This window comes from Dipodomys ordii, unplaced genomic scaffold (assembly GCF_000151885.1).
Source record: "Dipodomys ordii isolate 6190 unplaced genomic scaffold, Dord_2.0 Scaffold51, whole genome shotgun sequence".
Lineage (NCBI taxonomy): Eukaryota > Metazoa > Chordata > Mammalia > Rodentia > Heteromyidae > Dipodomys > Dipodomys ordii.
In genome coordinates this window covers 1,125,180-1,143,546 of record NW_012267267.1, presented here as the reverse complement: position 1 = coordinate 1,143,546, position 18,367 = coordinate 1,125,180, and the positions used below count along the sequence as shown (strand labels likewise).

The 18,367-nt window shown below is 42.7% G+C and overlaps 1 protein-coding gene across 1 annotated transcript in view; it reads right to left on the bottom strand.

Annotated features, from left to right (window-relative positions):
- The window catches only part of Csmd2 (CUB and Sushi multiple domains 2), a 522,404-nt gene that overhangs the window by 43,225 nt on the left and 460,812 nt on the right, over positions 1-18,367 (bottom strand). The window contains exons 45-49 of the mRNA XM_013020489.1: positions 8,450-8,530; positions 7,863-7,976; positions 6,572-6,760; positions 3,972-4,118; positions 1,125-1,313 (exon numbers count right to left, since the gene is read on the bottom strand). Of these exons, the coding sequence (XP_012875943.1) occupies positions 1,125-1,313; positions 3,972-4,118; positions 6,572-6,760; positions 7,863-7,976; positions 8,450-8,530 (720 nt within the window). The remainder of the gene's footprint in view (positions 1-1,124; positions 1,314-3,971; positions 4,119-6,571; positions 6,761-7,862; positions 7,977-8,449; positions 8,531-18,367) is intronic.

Here is an 18,367-nt window from a genome sequence, read left to right as displayed (position 1 = left end):
TAGAGCTTATGGCCCTGCGTTCTAATCCAGGCAACAAAACTATAAAAATCTGCATATGTTATAATTCAATCATCTCACTGCTTGGAATTTATTATTATTTCTAATATGTATTTTTATTGTTATTGTAAAGGTGATGTACAGGGGTTACAGTTATATAAGTCAGGTAATAAGTACAGTTCTTTTTGAACAGTGTCACTGGTTCCCTTGCTTTCTCCCAGTTTTTCCCTCCTGTCTCCACCCACAAGTTGTATAGTTCATTTTCAACATAGTGTCTAGTGAGTACCACTGCTGCATATGTTCACCCTTTGTCCCACCCTTTCTGTGCCCCTTTTACCCTCCCCCAAACAGATAAACTTGCAAACAAGACAAAAGATAAAGAAAACAAAAATAGCAACAAAGAAAAAACAAACCTTCTTATTTCCATTTCTTGGAGTTCGTTTGGGTAAATATTATTTTATGTTTAAGGAAGTAAATATGGATATCCCTAAAGCAAATTATACAGAATTCCATGTGACCTACAAAAAGGTGATGCTTGAGTAAATGTCAGTTTTCCCAGGGTCCTGTGCAACCATGACACTAATGGCAATTTACACGCTAGATGTTAACAAAAGAAATGTACTGAAATGTTAATGTTAGTGCTTTCACGTAACAGGATTACAATTCTTTTTCACTCTTTACTTTTTCTTTATCTATACTTTTCCCCCTCAGATTTCCAGTCTGAATATGCGTGCAAATTCAATGGTATATTTCAAATGTTTACTCAGTACACTTGCTGCAGAGGCCTGGGACGCTCTCTCCCCTTTCCGGGAGCCCTCTGTCACTGGTTCATGAGGAAGGTGGGACTCTTTTTACTTTGGGGCTCTCTAACACTGTTTCTACTCCTGTTTTAGTCCTTCCTTGCCATTTTGCATTTCTGCATGCACATATTCCCCCATTGGTTCTGAAAATAAAACCTTCTGTTCATATAATCCCCAGGGCTAGAGAAGCTACAGATCCTTAATAAACATCTGCTCAGAGAAATGAACTCATTATCAACCCACAGAATCTTCCATGTGGAAGTGACTAGTCCTGACCGAGGCCCAGGATGTGAACTGGATCAGACCCGCTTCCCATGTGCTTCTTACCTTGACAGAGAGGAATGGCCTCACTCCACAGGTGGTAGCCCTGGGGGTGCCGGGTACAGATGGCCATGCTGTGTCCCACCAAGCGGTATCCTGCATTACAACCAAAGTGGATGGAGCCACCCGGCTGGGTGCTGGTCTGACCCAGAATGAAGCCATGGAGTGGAGCCCTGGGCAGGCTGCAGTAAGAAGCTGAACAACAAGTACAAGCATGAAGCAGACATCGTACTACCTGCTGGACCCTGTCCTTTTTCCCATGCCCCTATTTCCTTGTCCCTGCCACTGCTGGGTCCTTTGCTAATTATTTAGCAAGGTCTGAGTGGTCCACATTGAAAGACAGTAGGTTAAGTAGAGCCAAAACAACAACAACAACAACAACACGAATTTGAAAGCAGAGAAAACTGCTCAGTGGTCCTTTTAATGGCTTGAAGACAGGCTAGATTGTGTGGCTCAGTTCAAGTGTTCAAACTCCTTCAGCATCAAGGTATCCTTGGAAAGAAACCCAATGGTCAGGGTTCCCAAAAGATGTGACTGCCAAGCTGTACAGTTTCTGAACTTATCACAGATCACTGAAATTGGACCTGTAATACTGTAACTACATTGTAAGTGTTGGGGACAATTTAAAAATAACCATGTTTATAAAGCTTCTAGCATAACCCAGGACATTTAGTGTTCAATAAATGGTTATTTTTCTTTGTGTTGTGTAGGGGATCCTGTGGGAATCCAGGACATCTATTTCTCTACATTTCCCAGGGATCGTTTCTCCTCAGTGGATGGCTTCCATGTATTTCATTCATTTGTTCAATAAATAGATCTCTAATGTACATTAAGTGCCAGCTGCTGCTCTAAATGCTGGGAAATTAACAAAGACGGAAACAGACAAAAACCCTAGCCCAAGAGACCGCATGTCACAAACCCTACCAGAGATGCTCAGAACATTAGTTGGGAAGGATGTCAAATTACCAAGTGCTATCATGTCTTCCAACTAGCATTCTTTTCCTTTGCTCTTTCCTTCCTTCTCCTATCCTCTCCCTCATCCTTTATTTCTTTTTTTTTTTGTATCTTTCTTTTTTTGTGATACTGAGGACCTAATTCAAGGCCTTTAGCTTACTAGGGAAGTACTCTAAAACTTGAGCCACAGCCTTTTCTTTTATTGTTTTTCAGATAGGGGCTCAGGCCTTTGCCTGGGCTGGCCTTGGATATCAATCTTCCTATCTCTGCCTCGATAGTAGTTGGGATGACAGTCGTATACTACCATGACTAGCTCCCAGGCAATAGTCTTTTTTGCGTGGTACTAGGATATGAACTCAGGACTTCACAGTTAATTGCCTTGCTTGTTTGGCTGACATTCTAACATTTAAACTATGTCTCCAGCCTGGCTTTTGCTGAGGCTCTTTTTTGGGGGGGAAGGGAGGTAGGGATGTAGTGATATGATCTTTGGGATCTCAGATACATCATCTTCTGGATCTCAGTCTCATGAGTAGCTAGGATTACAGGTGTGAACCACCAAAAGCAGCTCCAACTAATGTTGTTAAAAAACGTGCCCAACACTTGTTTGGAATGCAGGTCAAACACAGTGAGGGAGACTGCCAAGGGAGCACTGGTGCATGGTGGAACTCTACACAGGCACCAGATACTCAGTGCTACTATGAAGCCTACAGGGGCCAGCCAGCAGCTCATTGGGACCCACTGCCTTTCAATGTGGCCATCAGACAGCTTGTCACATTTTTCTTCAACCTGGGCAGTGATCTCCATGATGGAGGTTCAGATAAATTCATTTTTTTCTACTTTATCACATTCCCAGAGATACTTTTGTGCTCCTTATAGATTGTTGCCTGGGTTGGCTGTCTCAAAGGCCTGGCCTTTGATCTAACTTGGCCTATAAAATACAGCTTGCCACAGAAAAGACTGAAATCCAGTCATTTATAGCAAGGTGGGTAGAAACAGAAGACTTATATTAAGAGCAATCAGCCAAGCACAAAAAGGCAAATGCCACAGGTTCTCACTCTTATGTGGAAGCTGACAAAAGTGATTTTATAGCGTAGAGCATACAGTCAGGGTTTCCAAAGCTTGAGGAGAGAGTGAAAGTGGGGAAGGTATAAAAAGAGGTCAGATATACGGTACAAAAATACAGTTAGGCAGGAGGATAAAGTTCTGGAGTTCTACAGCACAAGAAAATGACTGTAGCTAACTGGAAATTTATCTACTATTTGAAAAACACTTGATTTTGATTATTCTCAATCCAGAGAAATGAAAGATGTTTGAGGTGATATACTAATTTCCTTGATTATATCATTACGCATTGTATATATGCACAAAATATATCACATGGTACCCCACAAATATATTCATCTATTATATGTCAAATGAATAGCAATAACAACAAACCAGAAAAGATCGGGCTTGCAGAGAAGCAGAGATGTCCCTGGTTTGAAAACACAGCCCAACCATCACTACCTGTTTAACACTGGCCAATAAGAGATTTGTTCTCTTCCTTCTTTTCTTCACTGGCTTTTGTTTCTCGTTAAGAAATTCACATTAACATTTTCTAAATTTCTAAGGAGACAGGATCCCCTAAGGCATTATTAGATCATAAACTTATCTTGGAGACACAGGCTGGCAGGGGGAGGAGAGGGAAGAATGTGAGAAAAGGAGTAGAATGAGGGAGGGAGGAAAATGTCAAAGACCACTCAGACAGTCACAGGGATACAGATTTAGAGGAAAGAAGCCCCCAACCCCCACACAAAAGCATACTACCTTGATGAAGAGACAGATCATGGCTTATGTGGGATAATATCTTAGGAGTTTAGGGGCCAAGGCCTTTCTCATGAATCCTCATGACTTACTCACCTGAATACCGAATCTTAAAGCCCTTCCGATTGTAGGCGTGGTCAGATGACCAGCGCAGGTACACAGAGTTGCCGGTGCTGGTGACAATCAGGGGAGCTGAATAATTCCCACTGAGGGCTTTCAGTAGAGGACTTTGTCCTGAGGGACCTGAGTGAGAAGGATACAGAGGTATAAGCCATCCTGGCTCTACAGAGAACCACAGATGTAGACATGAGATTCAGCTGGCTGGGTGACACGGCATCTCCACATTGCAGAAGGGCTCTCTCCTCTTGAGCCCCATCTAGAGCTCTGCTCCAGGAAGTCCCTGCCCACCTACAGAAATTGGCAGGCAAGATGACATCTAGTTGCTGTTTTGGGACTGGGCTAGGGTCAAGCAGCTGGTTGCTGGAGAGCTGGTTTCCAAAAAGGGGAAATTCTTCCACTTGGCTACCCTACTTCTTGTGTACACACTAAAAACAGCTTGATGTCCCTCCATATGTACAAAAATATCCACTGAAGGAATAGATAACAGTAAAGCCACAAAAGAGTCAGGTTTCATAAACATAAATAGCCGAGTGCTCCATATCCCTTCCCCAAGGCCCGTTGAGAAAGGCTTTTCTCTGCCTATTTTCCCCAAGATAAATGACTGGGATTGCAGCAAGAGGGGTTTGGTTCAAGGTTCAGGTGGCATAAAACTGGAATATCCACAACCCAGGATTTCTGTATCTAGAGGAAGTTCTAACATGTTGTTGAGAAGCTTGGGAGAGTGATGAGCTACGTTTAGTAAAGTGGGACCACCAGAAATGCTGTGGCGAACCATGACACACAGGGTAGAGAGGCTTAGGAAGGGGCATGCTGATGCTCCCACAGGTCTGTCTTGACAGCAGCAACCCTGCAGGCTGACTGTAATCCTCAGTGGTCCTGAGGTCCTCACTTAATAAAGTCAGCCGTGCAGAGCATTTTGGTGACCAGTGAGTACCGGTGATGCTGCCCTTTGTGGGCTGAAATGGATGGGAAAAGATACTATCATGGAATTGGGCTCCCTAGTGGAGCTGGCAGGATTCTAGAATCTTCTAGCTAGGAAGGCCTGGCCTGAAGTATCTAGAGAAATAGCTTGTAGGATATGGGATTTTTTTTCCCAATTCTGGGCGCTGTCTTTTGGTCAAAGCTAGCACTCTACCACTTGAGCCACAGCTCTACTTCCAGCTGTTTTGGCAATTTATCAAAGGTAAGAGTCTCATGGACTTTCTTATCCACGCTGGCTTTAAACCATGATCCTCTGATCTCAGCCTCCTGAGTAGTTAGGATTACAGGCGTGAGCCACCAGCACCCAGCTGGATATGGGATTCCAAAGGGCTAACTAGATGGAAGGGAGTCCAAAAAGGTATGAGTAAAACAGACCATGGAATGGCTAATCAGATGAGGAAGAAAGTCATCCCCAATACAGAGTTACAGTCCTTCCTCTACTTTGTAGGCCAGGCCAGGCTTCCCTCCCCATTCTAGAACACTTACGCTAAGGGAAAGGCAAAATGGTGCAAAAAAAATTAAGATCAATTGTAGATAGCAGTGATTCATCTAGTTCTTCCTCAAAAGACCCACCAATATTTACTGAGATGGCTGAATATCGCTGAATGAGAATGTGTAAACACATGTGAGATGCTGGATTCAGAGTGTGGATTGGTGCTGATACCTGGCTGCTCTGAATGGGGAGGGGTTATGAGGAGAGATGTTGGTACAAAACAGAGTCCAGTTCTACTGCCCAGTTCTACTCCACATGTAGGTTAAACCAAGTAGCAACCTAGTAGTGGCATTTGTGCCAGGTATGGTACCTTCATCAGAGCAGATTTCTAGTCTCACGGTTTCCTGGGAGGCAACCACGGATCTGATGATGTATTCTTTTCCAAACCCATCAGAAAAGAAGGTCAGAAGCCATTGCAGTCACATGAGGTAGTTGACAGTACCTATTCATTGTTCTGTCCCACAGCTATGTTAATTTTCCTGCTTTTCCTGTCATAGCATACTATGAGGGATGGGGACCATCTGGACATCCTGCAGAATGGAGCATACTGCTTCACTATATTGGAGATACCATATTAATCAGATCTGATGAGCCATTAGGGACAATTAGCATAGAAGTTTCTGCAATGCTCCTGTGTTCCAGAGGGTAAGAGAGAGAAATTCTATGAAGTTTACAGTGAAATTTCTAAAGTGCAGTGGCTTGGGGTATGCTGAGGCACACCCAAACTAAGGAGCAAATGGACGTATGTTTTGCTTCCTACCACCAAAGAGAAGCAAGGTGCACGGCAAACTCTGTGTTTTGGAGGCAGCACTTTCTCCATTTGGGAACACTGCTCTGATGTGTTCATCAATAGATGGTCAAGACTGCTTGTGGGCTTTGAGTGATAATTGGAGTGACAAAGGGTTCTGTGTAGGTCCAGGATGCCAAGCAAGCAGCTTCTCTAGAACCCACTTGACCCCGTGGTCTTGGGTTTCAATGCTAGAGCAAGGCACTGCATGGAGCCTCTGGCAAGCCCCAATAGGAAAACTGCAGTGCAGAATCCCTGGGGCCTAGAGCAAGTATGTGTCTTCTGCAGCAGAAGACCACATGGTCTTTGACTCACCGTCAAAGATCTCGAACTCATCATACTGCTTCTCACTGAGGAAGTATTCCACCGTCAGGGAGATGTTGTAGTCTGGCTCTACTCTCACCAGCCAAGAGCAGGTCTGGAACTGGGGGTAGCTTCCAGGGTAGCTCTGGCTCAGGATGACGCCAGTGGAGTCTGTCAGAAGCTCATTTGTTGGGCAGTGTACTGGGAGAAAGAAAGAGACACCAGACACATGGAGTGGGGATGGAACCAGAGCCAACTCACTGGCTTCTCCCTGGTGCAGAAGACACTGCTGGAAACCAGGATTTGAGCATATTTATGTAAGACCCCACACCTATCATTCTTCCGCTCCCCACATGGGCCCATGTGTGTTTCTGTGTCAATGTTGCTATATTGCTGGGGCCCTAGACAGACCAGTTGTTGTAAATCACTTCCTTGTTCAGATATGGGCACTGCCACCTGGCTTTCAGATAGATGGGGTTGGTACTTAATATAGACAATAGCAAGATCCCCCAAATCCAAAAGAGATATCTATAAAATAAGCATAAGAAAGCACACATTGGATTTTGGGATAAATACACTTGGATTTACAGCAGGCTCTTCCTCTTCCTGATTCCCAAGAGGTGGAAGAGAGTGACCTGTCCTTCCATTGATCTGTCTGTCATTCTATGGATTTGTTGGTAACCAAATACTAGATGCTCTAATAGTAATAGTTACAGTAATCACACCCAATGGGAGCAGTTACTACGTGTCACACATCATCCTAAATCACTTCATGTTACCAACCCACTAATCCTCACAATAACCCCAACCCCATGGCACAAGTCGGCCATTATGCTCACTTTACTGGGGAGACAACCAGGAACTTCGCTCAGGGTCAGTCACCTAGTGAGTGGAGAAGATTGGCTTTGGGTTCAGCTGGGACAGCCAGGTAAAAGTGATTTTACCTTCTGCCTGGGTTGCACCCGGTACCCTGGATGCTTACTTTCACCCCTGCAGGAGAAGGGTGGTGTGTGAGCCACCCTCCCCTGACATCCTGGAACTTCTGCTTCCCTATGCACAGCACCGTGCAATTCAGGGAACATCCAGGTAAGGAAAAAAGAAGACAGGAACAAATGTGGCCACTGTAGCCACTCCTCAGTCCTAGTGCTCAGAGAAGGGTTCTCATTCATCCATATTCCTTTGCCCATTCATCAGATAGACTTCTCTCTGGGTCAGGGACTGAGGTAAGAGAAAGATGCACAGATCCAGGGCTTGGTTTGGGAGGATATCTAGGCCCCAGGAAGACATGGCCCAGTATACTTACCTTCACAAATGGGGGGTGGGCCTTCAAACTGCAGATAGGTTCCAAGTTTGCAGGTCAGGATTTCATTCCCCACTAAGGTAAAGCCAGGTAGGCACCTATAGCGCACGATGTCACCTGTCAAGAGAGATCGACATGGGGATTCTCTGGGGCAGTGAGATGGCGCTACTTAATATTAGTATCTTGAATCAATTTAGCATTTTTTGAACCCACTTCCAGGCCAGACAACCAATGGTAGATCATGTGTTATTCAGTAACAAGCTCAACTCCAGTCAATGGCCCAGGCTGCTGCTCCTTCCTGTAGCTTGGTCTTGTCTGAGACCATAGGTATTTTCATATTCGAAGACATTTTATACTACCTTACATGGACTTATTTCTCAAAAATCACACAGAGGAGAACTACTTCCCCAGCTCCTCTTCCTAGGGTTCGCTGGAAGGATAAGGTCAGTATTTGGGGCTCGGTGTCAACCCCCTGTATGAGCTTTGTCTCTCTGCACAGACAGGAGGTAGGAATGAGCTGTTCTGCCTGGCCCCTCCCACTGGCCCAGCTCTGTTCCTGGGTTTCCTGCTGCTATGGAGATGGTACATACCTATGTTGAATTCTTCATTCTCAGTGACCACTTCGGCATTGGGGAAGATGGTGGGAGGAGGACATTTGGTGAGTGGATAAGCTGAAAAGATGGAAGGACGTAAGTCAGGGCAACGAGCATCATTCTTGGAGATATATAGTCACTCACTGGATCATTTATTTTTGTTCCTTCACACAGAGGATGTGTATTAATGAGTATTTATCTACTCACAGGTCAAAAGCACACAGAGGAGATCTACTTCCTGGGGAGAGTCATAGTTGGAAGCCAGGTTGGGCAGAAAAGTCTATGAGACTCCATCTTCAATTCACCAGCAAAATGCTGGAGTGGAGGCATGGCTCAAGTGGTAGAGCACCAGCCTAGCAAGCAAGCTGAACAAATGCAAGGCTCTGTGTTCAAGCCTTGGTACTTCCACAAACAACAACAACAACAACAAAACTCACAGTGTTTTTGAAGATATGTGTAAATACACTGGGATTGAAAACCTCCAGGGGCTGGGAAGGTGGCTCAGTGGTAGAGCGCTTGCCTTGCATGCTCGAGGCCCTGGGTTCGATTCCTCAGCACCACATAAGAAAAAAGCTGGAAGTGGTACTGTGGCTCAAGTGGTAGAGCGCTAGCCTTGAGCTGAAGAGCTGAGGGACAGCGCCCAGGCCCAGAGTTCAGGCCCCATGTCTGAACCCCCCCCCAAAAAAAAGAGAAAACCTCGAGATTTTCTATGAAACCAGTAGGAAGATAATTAAACGCATCCATTGTCTTCCCAGAGATGACTCCTGGTAACCTGTTTACTACAAGCTCTTAAGAGTATTTGTTTTTTTGCATATGTGTTTTTTTCTTACTAAATTTGCCCCATATATTATATACTTGGTGTGGTTCCTTACCATCTCAATACCATAGTAGGAGGCTTTTCCTACATGATAAAATGTCTTCATCATTATGAGATTGAAATGACTTCGTGATTTCATACATGCTGGCATTAATTAGTTTTCCAAAGCTTTGTAATTAAAAACAAAAGAAAGCTGTGACCTATGTATCTTTGTACACATGTAATTTTTAATGCTTTTTTTCTTTTTCCTACCATTTAAAAAAACTTGGAACAATTAAAGTGAATGACTTTTTTTTTTAATTGCAGGCATTTCTTTCCTAACATCAACTGAATCTCTTCTAGAATTCCAAATGGGACCCCACCCCCTTTCTTAATATCTTAAGTGGGCAAAGATCATGCTGCATTGTATATCAAAAACGAAATTAAAACACAATGAATACCTATCAATATAGCAAGCTATTATGCTGAAAGATGACCACTTAAAACATGAGTTCATGATTTTCCAACAAATGGCTATCATAAGACAGTAGCTTGGTGCATTGCACAATATTGTGCATCCTATATCATATATCAGTGCATTGTGTTCAGTTTCCAAGCTTTAGGATTTCCAAGTGTTTTATGCTGTTAATGTTTTTTCTTTCTTGGGATTGTTTGTAACATATTTATAAGATGATTTCTTTGTTGCTTTGTATGTCCCTCCCCCACGTATAACCCCTATTTTCACTGTGTTTGATGTTGGATGTTGGTATAATTTGGGGAGGGGAAGGGAAAAAACAAATTGTTTAAATAGGGATACAGGTGGACCCATTGCAACAATAAGATGTACAAGACGTTAAGTTGAAAAATGAACTTTACAACCTTGATAGGGGGGAGTGGAGAGGGAAGAGATGGAAAGGGGAAACAAAAGGAGGAGGCAACAATGCTTGGTAAGAAATATACTCATTACCTTGCTCATGTAATTGTAACCCCTCTGAATGGTGGAATAGGATCAGAATAGTTCCACTGACATGGACAGCACAGCATGTCACCTCCTAGAACCAGCAGCATTGGACACATATACAGCCCGCACCAGGAACGGGAGTTCCTTACCAAATGTTCCAGTGGGACTGATATTTTACCAACTGTGACTGAAATGTAATAGAAGACTTGTCCTGAAAATAGTTTTCTTTTAAGTATTGTATTACGTTCTGAGGATATACCTTGCAAAAAAAATTTTTTTTTATACAGATGCATCGGCTGACAAGTGTGAAATGAGAGAGATGTAAGCTTTGTGAAGTATTAAGACTTAAGAAACCCTCTTGAGGTAGCCAAGTACATTCCATCTCAATTTAACATAAACCAGGAAGATGGTGTCTGAACTTGAGGCATGCTTCCATTTTTTTTTTTTTTGTCCAGGAAAATTTTTCCAAGGGATGCCATCAATAGATGATGGTTCCAACACTGAGTGTCGTTATTCTTGCATCCAATTTACTGAATGATTAGCTATTGAGAGCTCACTTCTGGGTCAGTGCTGTGGTTGGGGCTGAAGATGCAAGAATAAAACTTCTATAGCATGCTTAAATTTTCTAAAAAGAAAAAAAATCAATGAAAAATCTTCCCTTAAGCCTGGGTATTTTGTATTTTATGGTTATTATTTGGATTGGGGTAATTTCTCATTGCATAAGGCAACAATAAAGGTTCAGAGCCAGCCCAAGTAGACAAACTCATGAGTCTCTTATCTCAGACCAACTAGCAAAAAGCTAGAAGGAAAGGTGCGGCTCAAGTGGTAGAACGCTAGCTCAGAGCAAGCAAGAGCAGCAAACGCAAAGCCCTGAGTTCAAACTCTTAGAAAAGTGTAATTGTATAGAAAAGTGTAATTGTTCTTAGAAGCTTCGATCACAATAACCAATGAGGGGAGGCAATCCAAGCCCACCAATGGTTGAACAAAAAAACCCGAAAAAAGTGGTGGTGTACACAACACTGTGGAACATTTTCAGCCTTAAAAAAGAAGGAAATCCTGAGATGTGTGATAACATGGATGAACCCTGAAGGCATTACGCAATGTGAGATAAGATGCCACAAAAGGGCAAACACTATAACTCCTCTCCCAGGAGGTTCCTACAACTGTCAGAGTTATCGAGGCAGAAATCAGAAGGGCTGGTATCAGGGTTTAGGGAAGGAAGAACAGAGCCTTAGTTTTACAAGATGAGAAACAGTCCAAAGGTGATGATTACATGATGATTTGATTGTACATCATTCCACTGGACTACACAATGGTACACTTACTTCACCACATTAAAAAATTACTGCTGGTAACTGGGACCTATGGGTGGCTCACACCTATAATCCCAGCTACTCAGGAGATGGAGATCTGAGGATCATGGTTCAAAGCAAGCCCAGGTAGGAATGGCTGTGAGATTCTTATCTCCAATTAGCCACCAATAAAAAGTTGGAAAGGGAGGTGTATGGCCAAGTGATAAAGTACTATCCTTGAGTGAAAAAGCTAAAGGACAATGCCTAGACCTTGAGTTCAAGCCCCATACCAGCACAAAGAAAATTATTGCAGGAATTCATGTTTTCCATTGAATGTTCTTTGCTTTGAATTCTCTGAAATCTGAATTTCTCAGATTATTATTGCTATTGATGTTTGTCGAATTTATCACTGACCACTCATTCATTAATTCATTTTGAGAAAAGGTATCATTATATAGCTTAGGCTAGCCTTGAACTTGTGATCTTACCTCAGCTTTCGAGTACACTATCCTTTTATTTTTAAAAATATGTCATTTTGTTTTAGTTAAGGAGCTAGTATAGAAAAAATAGTGTTTTCTTTCTAGATTAGTAAATTGGACCTTAGTAAACTTGTATTTTTCAAAATTAACTTTCACTTTAAGGCTTTATCTTAGTTTGTGCTATCTGTTTCTTTGCCCCTTAACCAGTTTCCAATGCTTTCTACCTCTCACATTAGGGCTACATTTTACTTGATTCTCTTAGTGATTTAGAAGTATAGAGTTCTGTTTATAATCTATTAGGGTATACTTGACACCCTTATTTCTCAGTATCAAAGTCAGCACTTGAATAATAGTTACTGATTCTTTTCTCACAGAAGAGAAGGACAGTCTTCTTCCATCTACTTGGGTGCTCGTTAGTAAAAAATCATTATTTTTAACACTGTAAGAATTATAGCTATTATGTTATTTGCAACAAAATGGATAGATCTAGAAAATATGAGGGAAGTAAGCTAGGCTTAGAAAAATAAAGGGTATATATTTTTTCTCATGTGGATCTTAGATGTAAAATACAATTTTCCATGTAAACACACACATGCATACATATACATGACCAAGTCAACTAAAGTACAATATATACAGGAGTGAAACTCCATGGAATAACCTTTTAAAAATTAACAGAAAGTTTAAGGAAATGAACATCAGAAACCTGAAACAAAGTTGAACGGGGCAGGGTGAGGGTGGTAATCGGAAAGGGGTAGATAAATACAGAAAAAATACTCAATGTACATATGTGACAAAGGATGTGAGAAATATGAGTTTGGGGGGTGGGAACAGACAGATGAGGAGAATGATGGAAGGGGTGGTTGATCAGAAGCACTGGACACACACATGGACATGTTTATTTTTAATCTCTTATATAACCATTTCAAGTTTTAAAAAGATAAAAAATGAAAAAAAATTATGTTTGAATCCTGCCTCAAATTGTCATTTTCAATTCGCAGACATAATTTAGTGCTTCACTGATATCACTACTTCCTTTACTTCTATATGTCTCCTCTAGTTGGAGTCCTTGGTTTATCCTTCCTTGGGTAATACGTCCTTGAGTGATGGTTAAGATTGAGCTAGGGTGGCACTGTCTTTAAGCTCCCAAAACTATGCTAAAGACAGCCTTGTCCTGTTCCCCACAAAACCCATTCTTACACCTCTACACAAATTCCTCCTTTATGTTCTGCCATGATATACTATATGATATTTGCTTTGAGAATGGCCTGAGTTTGATTCCTTTGCAGGTTCTCAGCTTGGGCTCTCCTGGGTTTCAACTACTCTTCTACCTTTATAATTTGCAAATATTGCCAGGCTTTTCCCCCACCAATACTTTTTCATACAATCAAAGAACTAATCCTATGTACAAAGTTGTCTATGTATAAGGTTATCTTTTGTCTTCAAAAAGTGGTATTTCTCTTCCATCCATTTGACTCTTATAAACTGTTCTCTGTGTATGTTGGTTTTTGGTTTACGAGACTGTCTGTCACCATCTTAAATCTCCATCTTTTTCCTCTCCCTTTCCTCCTTCCTCTCCCCTGAGGCTGTTGCTGCTACTGACTGGCTTTTTTAGGACTGCTCTCTATTTCTCTAAATTGTTTCTCCAGAGTAGGTTCTGCTCTGTGCTGATTTTTGTGCCAACTTAAATTGTGCTAGTACATTTCTTTCCCATCTTATTTCTTATTATCTAGCTCGCCTTATAAATAAAAACTAAGGTAGAGAAAAAAGTTGGAAACATAATACAAAATGTTTTCCCCCCATAAACTATTTGGAAGTAAGTTATCAACATAAATCTTGTAACCCCGACAAAATATTTTGTGCATGTATTTCCTAAATGAGCATATTCTACTTCCTAGTCACAACCCAGTGCCAAGAAGAGGAAATGAACAGGATCTGCCTTCCAATCCTTGCATCCCATGCACTTCTCTGTTCATATCAATAAAGCCCCCAGCAGCAGAGGAGCCTGCTCAGAAACTTGTGCCTCATGATTCCTTTAGTCTGAGCAGTCTGAAGTCTTTTCTTGACCTTCATGCTTTCCATAACTGCATGCAGTGAATTTATAGTATGCCCTCTTAATTGAGGTTTGTCTGTCTCTTCTTGAGTAGATACAGGTCCTCTGTGGTGGCTAAACTGTCATGAAAAACTTGATGGGTTTGTTCCTATTGCCATCTCTTGGCTGGAAGTCTGATGCCTGATTAAATGGCATGTTCCAGGGTTCTCCACCCTCAAGTTAGTCTTTTCTCCTGTAACTATTGGAAGGGAGATGGTTTGAGCTGATGTAAGTATTCCATTCTCTAAAACTTCTAACTGATTCATTTATGTGGAAACACATAGTGTTCCGATTGGAAAGAGGCTGAATAGAGTTTTCTTAGAGTTTACTATAAATTGCAGAAGTTGTATTTGTCTACTTACTGTCAACACATACACACACTTTCTCTTTCTGTCTCTCTGTCTCTGTCTCTGTCTGTCTCTCTCTTTTGTTGGTCATGGGGCTTGAACTCTGGGCCTGGGCTCTGTCACTCAGCTCTTCAGCTCAAGGCTAGAGCTTTACCACTAGAGTCGCAGCGCCACTTCTAGTTTCCTGAGTGGTTTATTGGAGATAAGGGTCTCATGGACTTTCCTGCCCGGGCTAGCTTTGAACTGCAGTCCTCAGATCTCACCCTCCTGAGTAGCTAGGATTACAGGTGTAAGCCAACAGTGCCCAGTACTGTCACTCTCTTTTGAGGAAGGAAGCTTCATAGGGAGCAGGCGTTTTATAGAACAGGAAGTATAAATATTCAATGAATTAGCATAAGCAGGAAATGCCATTTCATCAATGCACCAGAGTGGTTAAAATTTAAAAGCCTGATGAAACCAAGTGTTTGCAAGGATGGAGAGTAACAGGAGCACTTTCTTAGTTGCCAGAAAGAGAGTAAATAGTTACAATCACTTTGAAAGAGAAGTTTTGCAGTTCCTGGTGACCTTAAGTGTGTCAACACTTACAACATTACAATTCCTGGTGAAATTAGACTCTAGAGAAAGTCTTGTATGTGTTCACTATAAAGGAATACACAACAATGTTCATATTGCTTGAAATAAAATAACAAAATGCTCACTAGCAATCGATTAGATAAAGTACTGTATTTTCATCCAATGGAATGTTATAGACTGTGGAAAGGGAAATTAAGCACAGACACATGCATCAACTTAATTTCAAAAGTTACGTTTTCAAGTGGAAAAAAAAATGAAGTCACAGCTGGGTGCTGGTGGCTCACCCCTGTAATCCTAGCAACTCAGGAGGCTGAGGTCTGAGAATCACAGTTCGAAACCACTCTGAGCTGAAAGTCCCTGTGAAATTTCTATCTCCAATTAGCCACCAGAAAACCAGAAGTGGAGCTGTGGCTCAAAGTAGTAAAGTGCTAGCTTTGAGCAGAAGAGCTCAGGGATAGCTCCCACGCCCTGAGTTCAAGCCCCACGACTGACAAAAGAAAATGAAGTCACAGGAGAATATATGGTATGGATGGTAGGTGCTCTGCTTCGCAAAGGCTCATGTGTTGGAAGCTTTGTCACTGGTGTGCGATGTTGGGAGGCAGTGGGACCTTTAAGAGGCAGGACTTGTTGAAAGGTGATAGTCTCCTGGGAATCCTAGATTCCCACAGGACCCTTAGTTCTCTTGAGAATGAGTTATATAAACAAGTCTACCTTCCCCATGGCCATTTCCTGCCAAATCCCTCTAGGTGTGGTTGTCATCCACACCCCTACTCTTGCTACTGTGAGGCTCCCACCTGAGGCCAACAGGTGGGACTGCCTGTTAGGGACTTTTAGTCTCCAAACTATGAGCTAAATAAACCTCTTTTCCTTATGTATCACCCAGACTTGGGCATTTTGTTATAGTGATGGAAAATATACATATGGAAAATGATTCCATTTGTATGATGGAAATATCAGGACAAATTTAAACAACACATATTTCTGGAGAAATATAATACAATTATAAAGAAAAGGAATGATTTAGAACAAAAAGGAGAAGAATGAAGAATAAACCAGGAGCTTCAAAAATTTGTGTCCTTTACCTTAGGCTCAGCCACAGCATTCATTTTACTATTCTTTCAACTGTACACATGTTGAAAACCTTTGCTATATTCCACAGCTGGTGAAAGGTTCCCCAAAGCACGGGATGGATCTCTGTCACTTGCTCAGCCTGTCCCCCATGAGCAGAAGGCCTGGACACAGAAGTAGCTCCTCTTTTCCCCAGGTCCTTGCCTAGTCTTCTCATTCATGAGGCTTTGGACTCTGGTCTGAGCTGGCCTTTTGGGACTTTCTTAGGGTTTAAATTGCTATAACAAATGACCATACACCAGGTAGCTTATACGTAATAGACATTCATTTCTTTCAGTTCTGGAGGCTGGGGAGTCCAAGACAGAAGTGCTGGCAGATTTGGTGCCTGGTGAGGGCCTCCTTACTGGTTCATTGTCTTTTCACTGTGCCCTGACATAGTGTAAAGGACAGATGAGCTCTCTCAGGCCACTCCTGTCAGGCCACCCAAGGTGGCTCAGCCCTCATGATCTCACCACCTCTCAAAGGTCCCGCTGCCTCATTCTGTAACTTTCAATCTGGAAATGTCAGAGGGATGTTCAGAACAGAGCAAGAGCCTTGAGTGTCAACTGAGAGATGGAAGGGCAGAGCTCCATGGAACAAGTGTAGTTTTGGGGAACAGAGAAGTCAGGAACACGGATGGCTTGTCTATGCTGGGCCTGCTTCACCTGGTGCTGGCAGACAGCTCAGGAACAGGAGCTGCAGAGCTGGTGAAGTACCAAGGTAATGTCACCCTGAGCTGTCAATATCTAATAGCGATAGCAGTGAGAACTAATAGAGCTGCCATTTATTAATACTTTTTATATCTAGCCTAAAGCTAAGGATTTTCATGCATTATTTTATTTACCCCTATGAGGTTAGGAACTGATATTATTCTTACTTAGTGGATAATAAATTTGAGTCCCAGAGGGTAAAAAGGAAGACCTAAGGTCACCCAGCTCATGTGGGATAGAGCTGAGATCAGAACCCATGGCTGTGACTATGAGTGCCACACCCTATTACTCTAGGGGAGAGTCATAGGGACTTAAAATGAATTCACTTCCAAGCCTGGGGCCAAAGCCTGCCCTTCAGGACTGGTGTGGGCACTAAGACTGGCCAGAAGGCAGAGCCTCATCTCCATGGTATACTCACTCTGGGCTGTAACTCCTGGAAAGGTGGTGAGAGACTGACCTGTTCATTCCTCTCTTCCTCAGTTTCTCCATCACTGCCTCACTCAGAGGCTTAGGCTCAGGGACATGTACTCACATGCACTCACACTGCATGCACAGTGACAGCAGAGACCTTGCTGCAGAAATCAAGGACTTGGTGCCATCTCCTATTATATCTCACACCCAGGCAAGTCCTGGAACCTTCCTCTGCCTCATTTGTAAGAGGATGGTGGTGGTAATCATATCCACCCAGTACCTCACACAAGTCATAAATGCCAACTTTTCACTGTACAGGTGAAAGCATGGAGGAGTCAACTCAGGAGGGGAAGGGGTCACACAAACCCGGGCCAAGGTGCAGGAATGAACTCAGCTTTCCTGATTCCGGTTCAACCTGGACTACATTCCATAGAGTACAAAGCCTGTACATTTTCTATGACTCATTTCCTGCTATGCCATAAGAACATAACTGATAATTAGCTCATAACTAAGTCTGGACTCTTTGCATTTTCCATTTTTTTATGCCTGTACTGGGACTTGAACTCAGAGCCTTGCACTCTCACTTGGCTTTTTTTTGCTCACCGCTGGTGCTCTATCACTTGAGCCACAGTTCTACTTTCAGCTTTTTGGTGGTTAATTGGAAATAAGAATCTCATAAACTTTCCTGCCCTAGCTGGCTTTGAACCTTGATCCTCATATCTCAGCTTCCTGAGTAGACAGGATTACAACCATCAGCTGCTAGCACCCAGCCTAATTTTAGGCTCTTAGAAGAAACGAGCCTGCCAGTAAGGGGAAAGCTACCAAACTGTTCATGCTTACGCTACTTGAAAGCATTATGCTTCCCTTTGTGCACAATAACACTCCTTGTAACGTCAGAAGAGGGCCTGGGGCCCCTGCAGAGGGGCATTGTGTTTTAGAAGTGCTGAGACCAGCCAGGTGCAAGGTAAATATACAGGACTTGGCTTGTGAGTTGGTCTGAACAAGTGGACTTTGGAAGAGTTGGGTCTGGTGCCCAGGATCATTCTCTTTTTTTTTTTTTTGTCGGTCGTGGGGCTTGAACTCTGGGCCTGGGCGCTGTCCCTCAGCTCTTCAGCTCAAAGCGAGCGCTCTACCACTTGAGCTACAG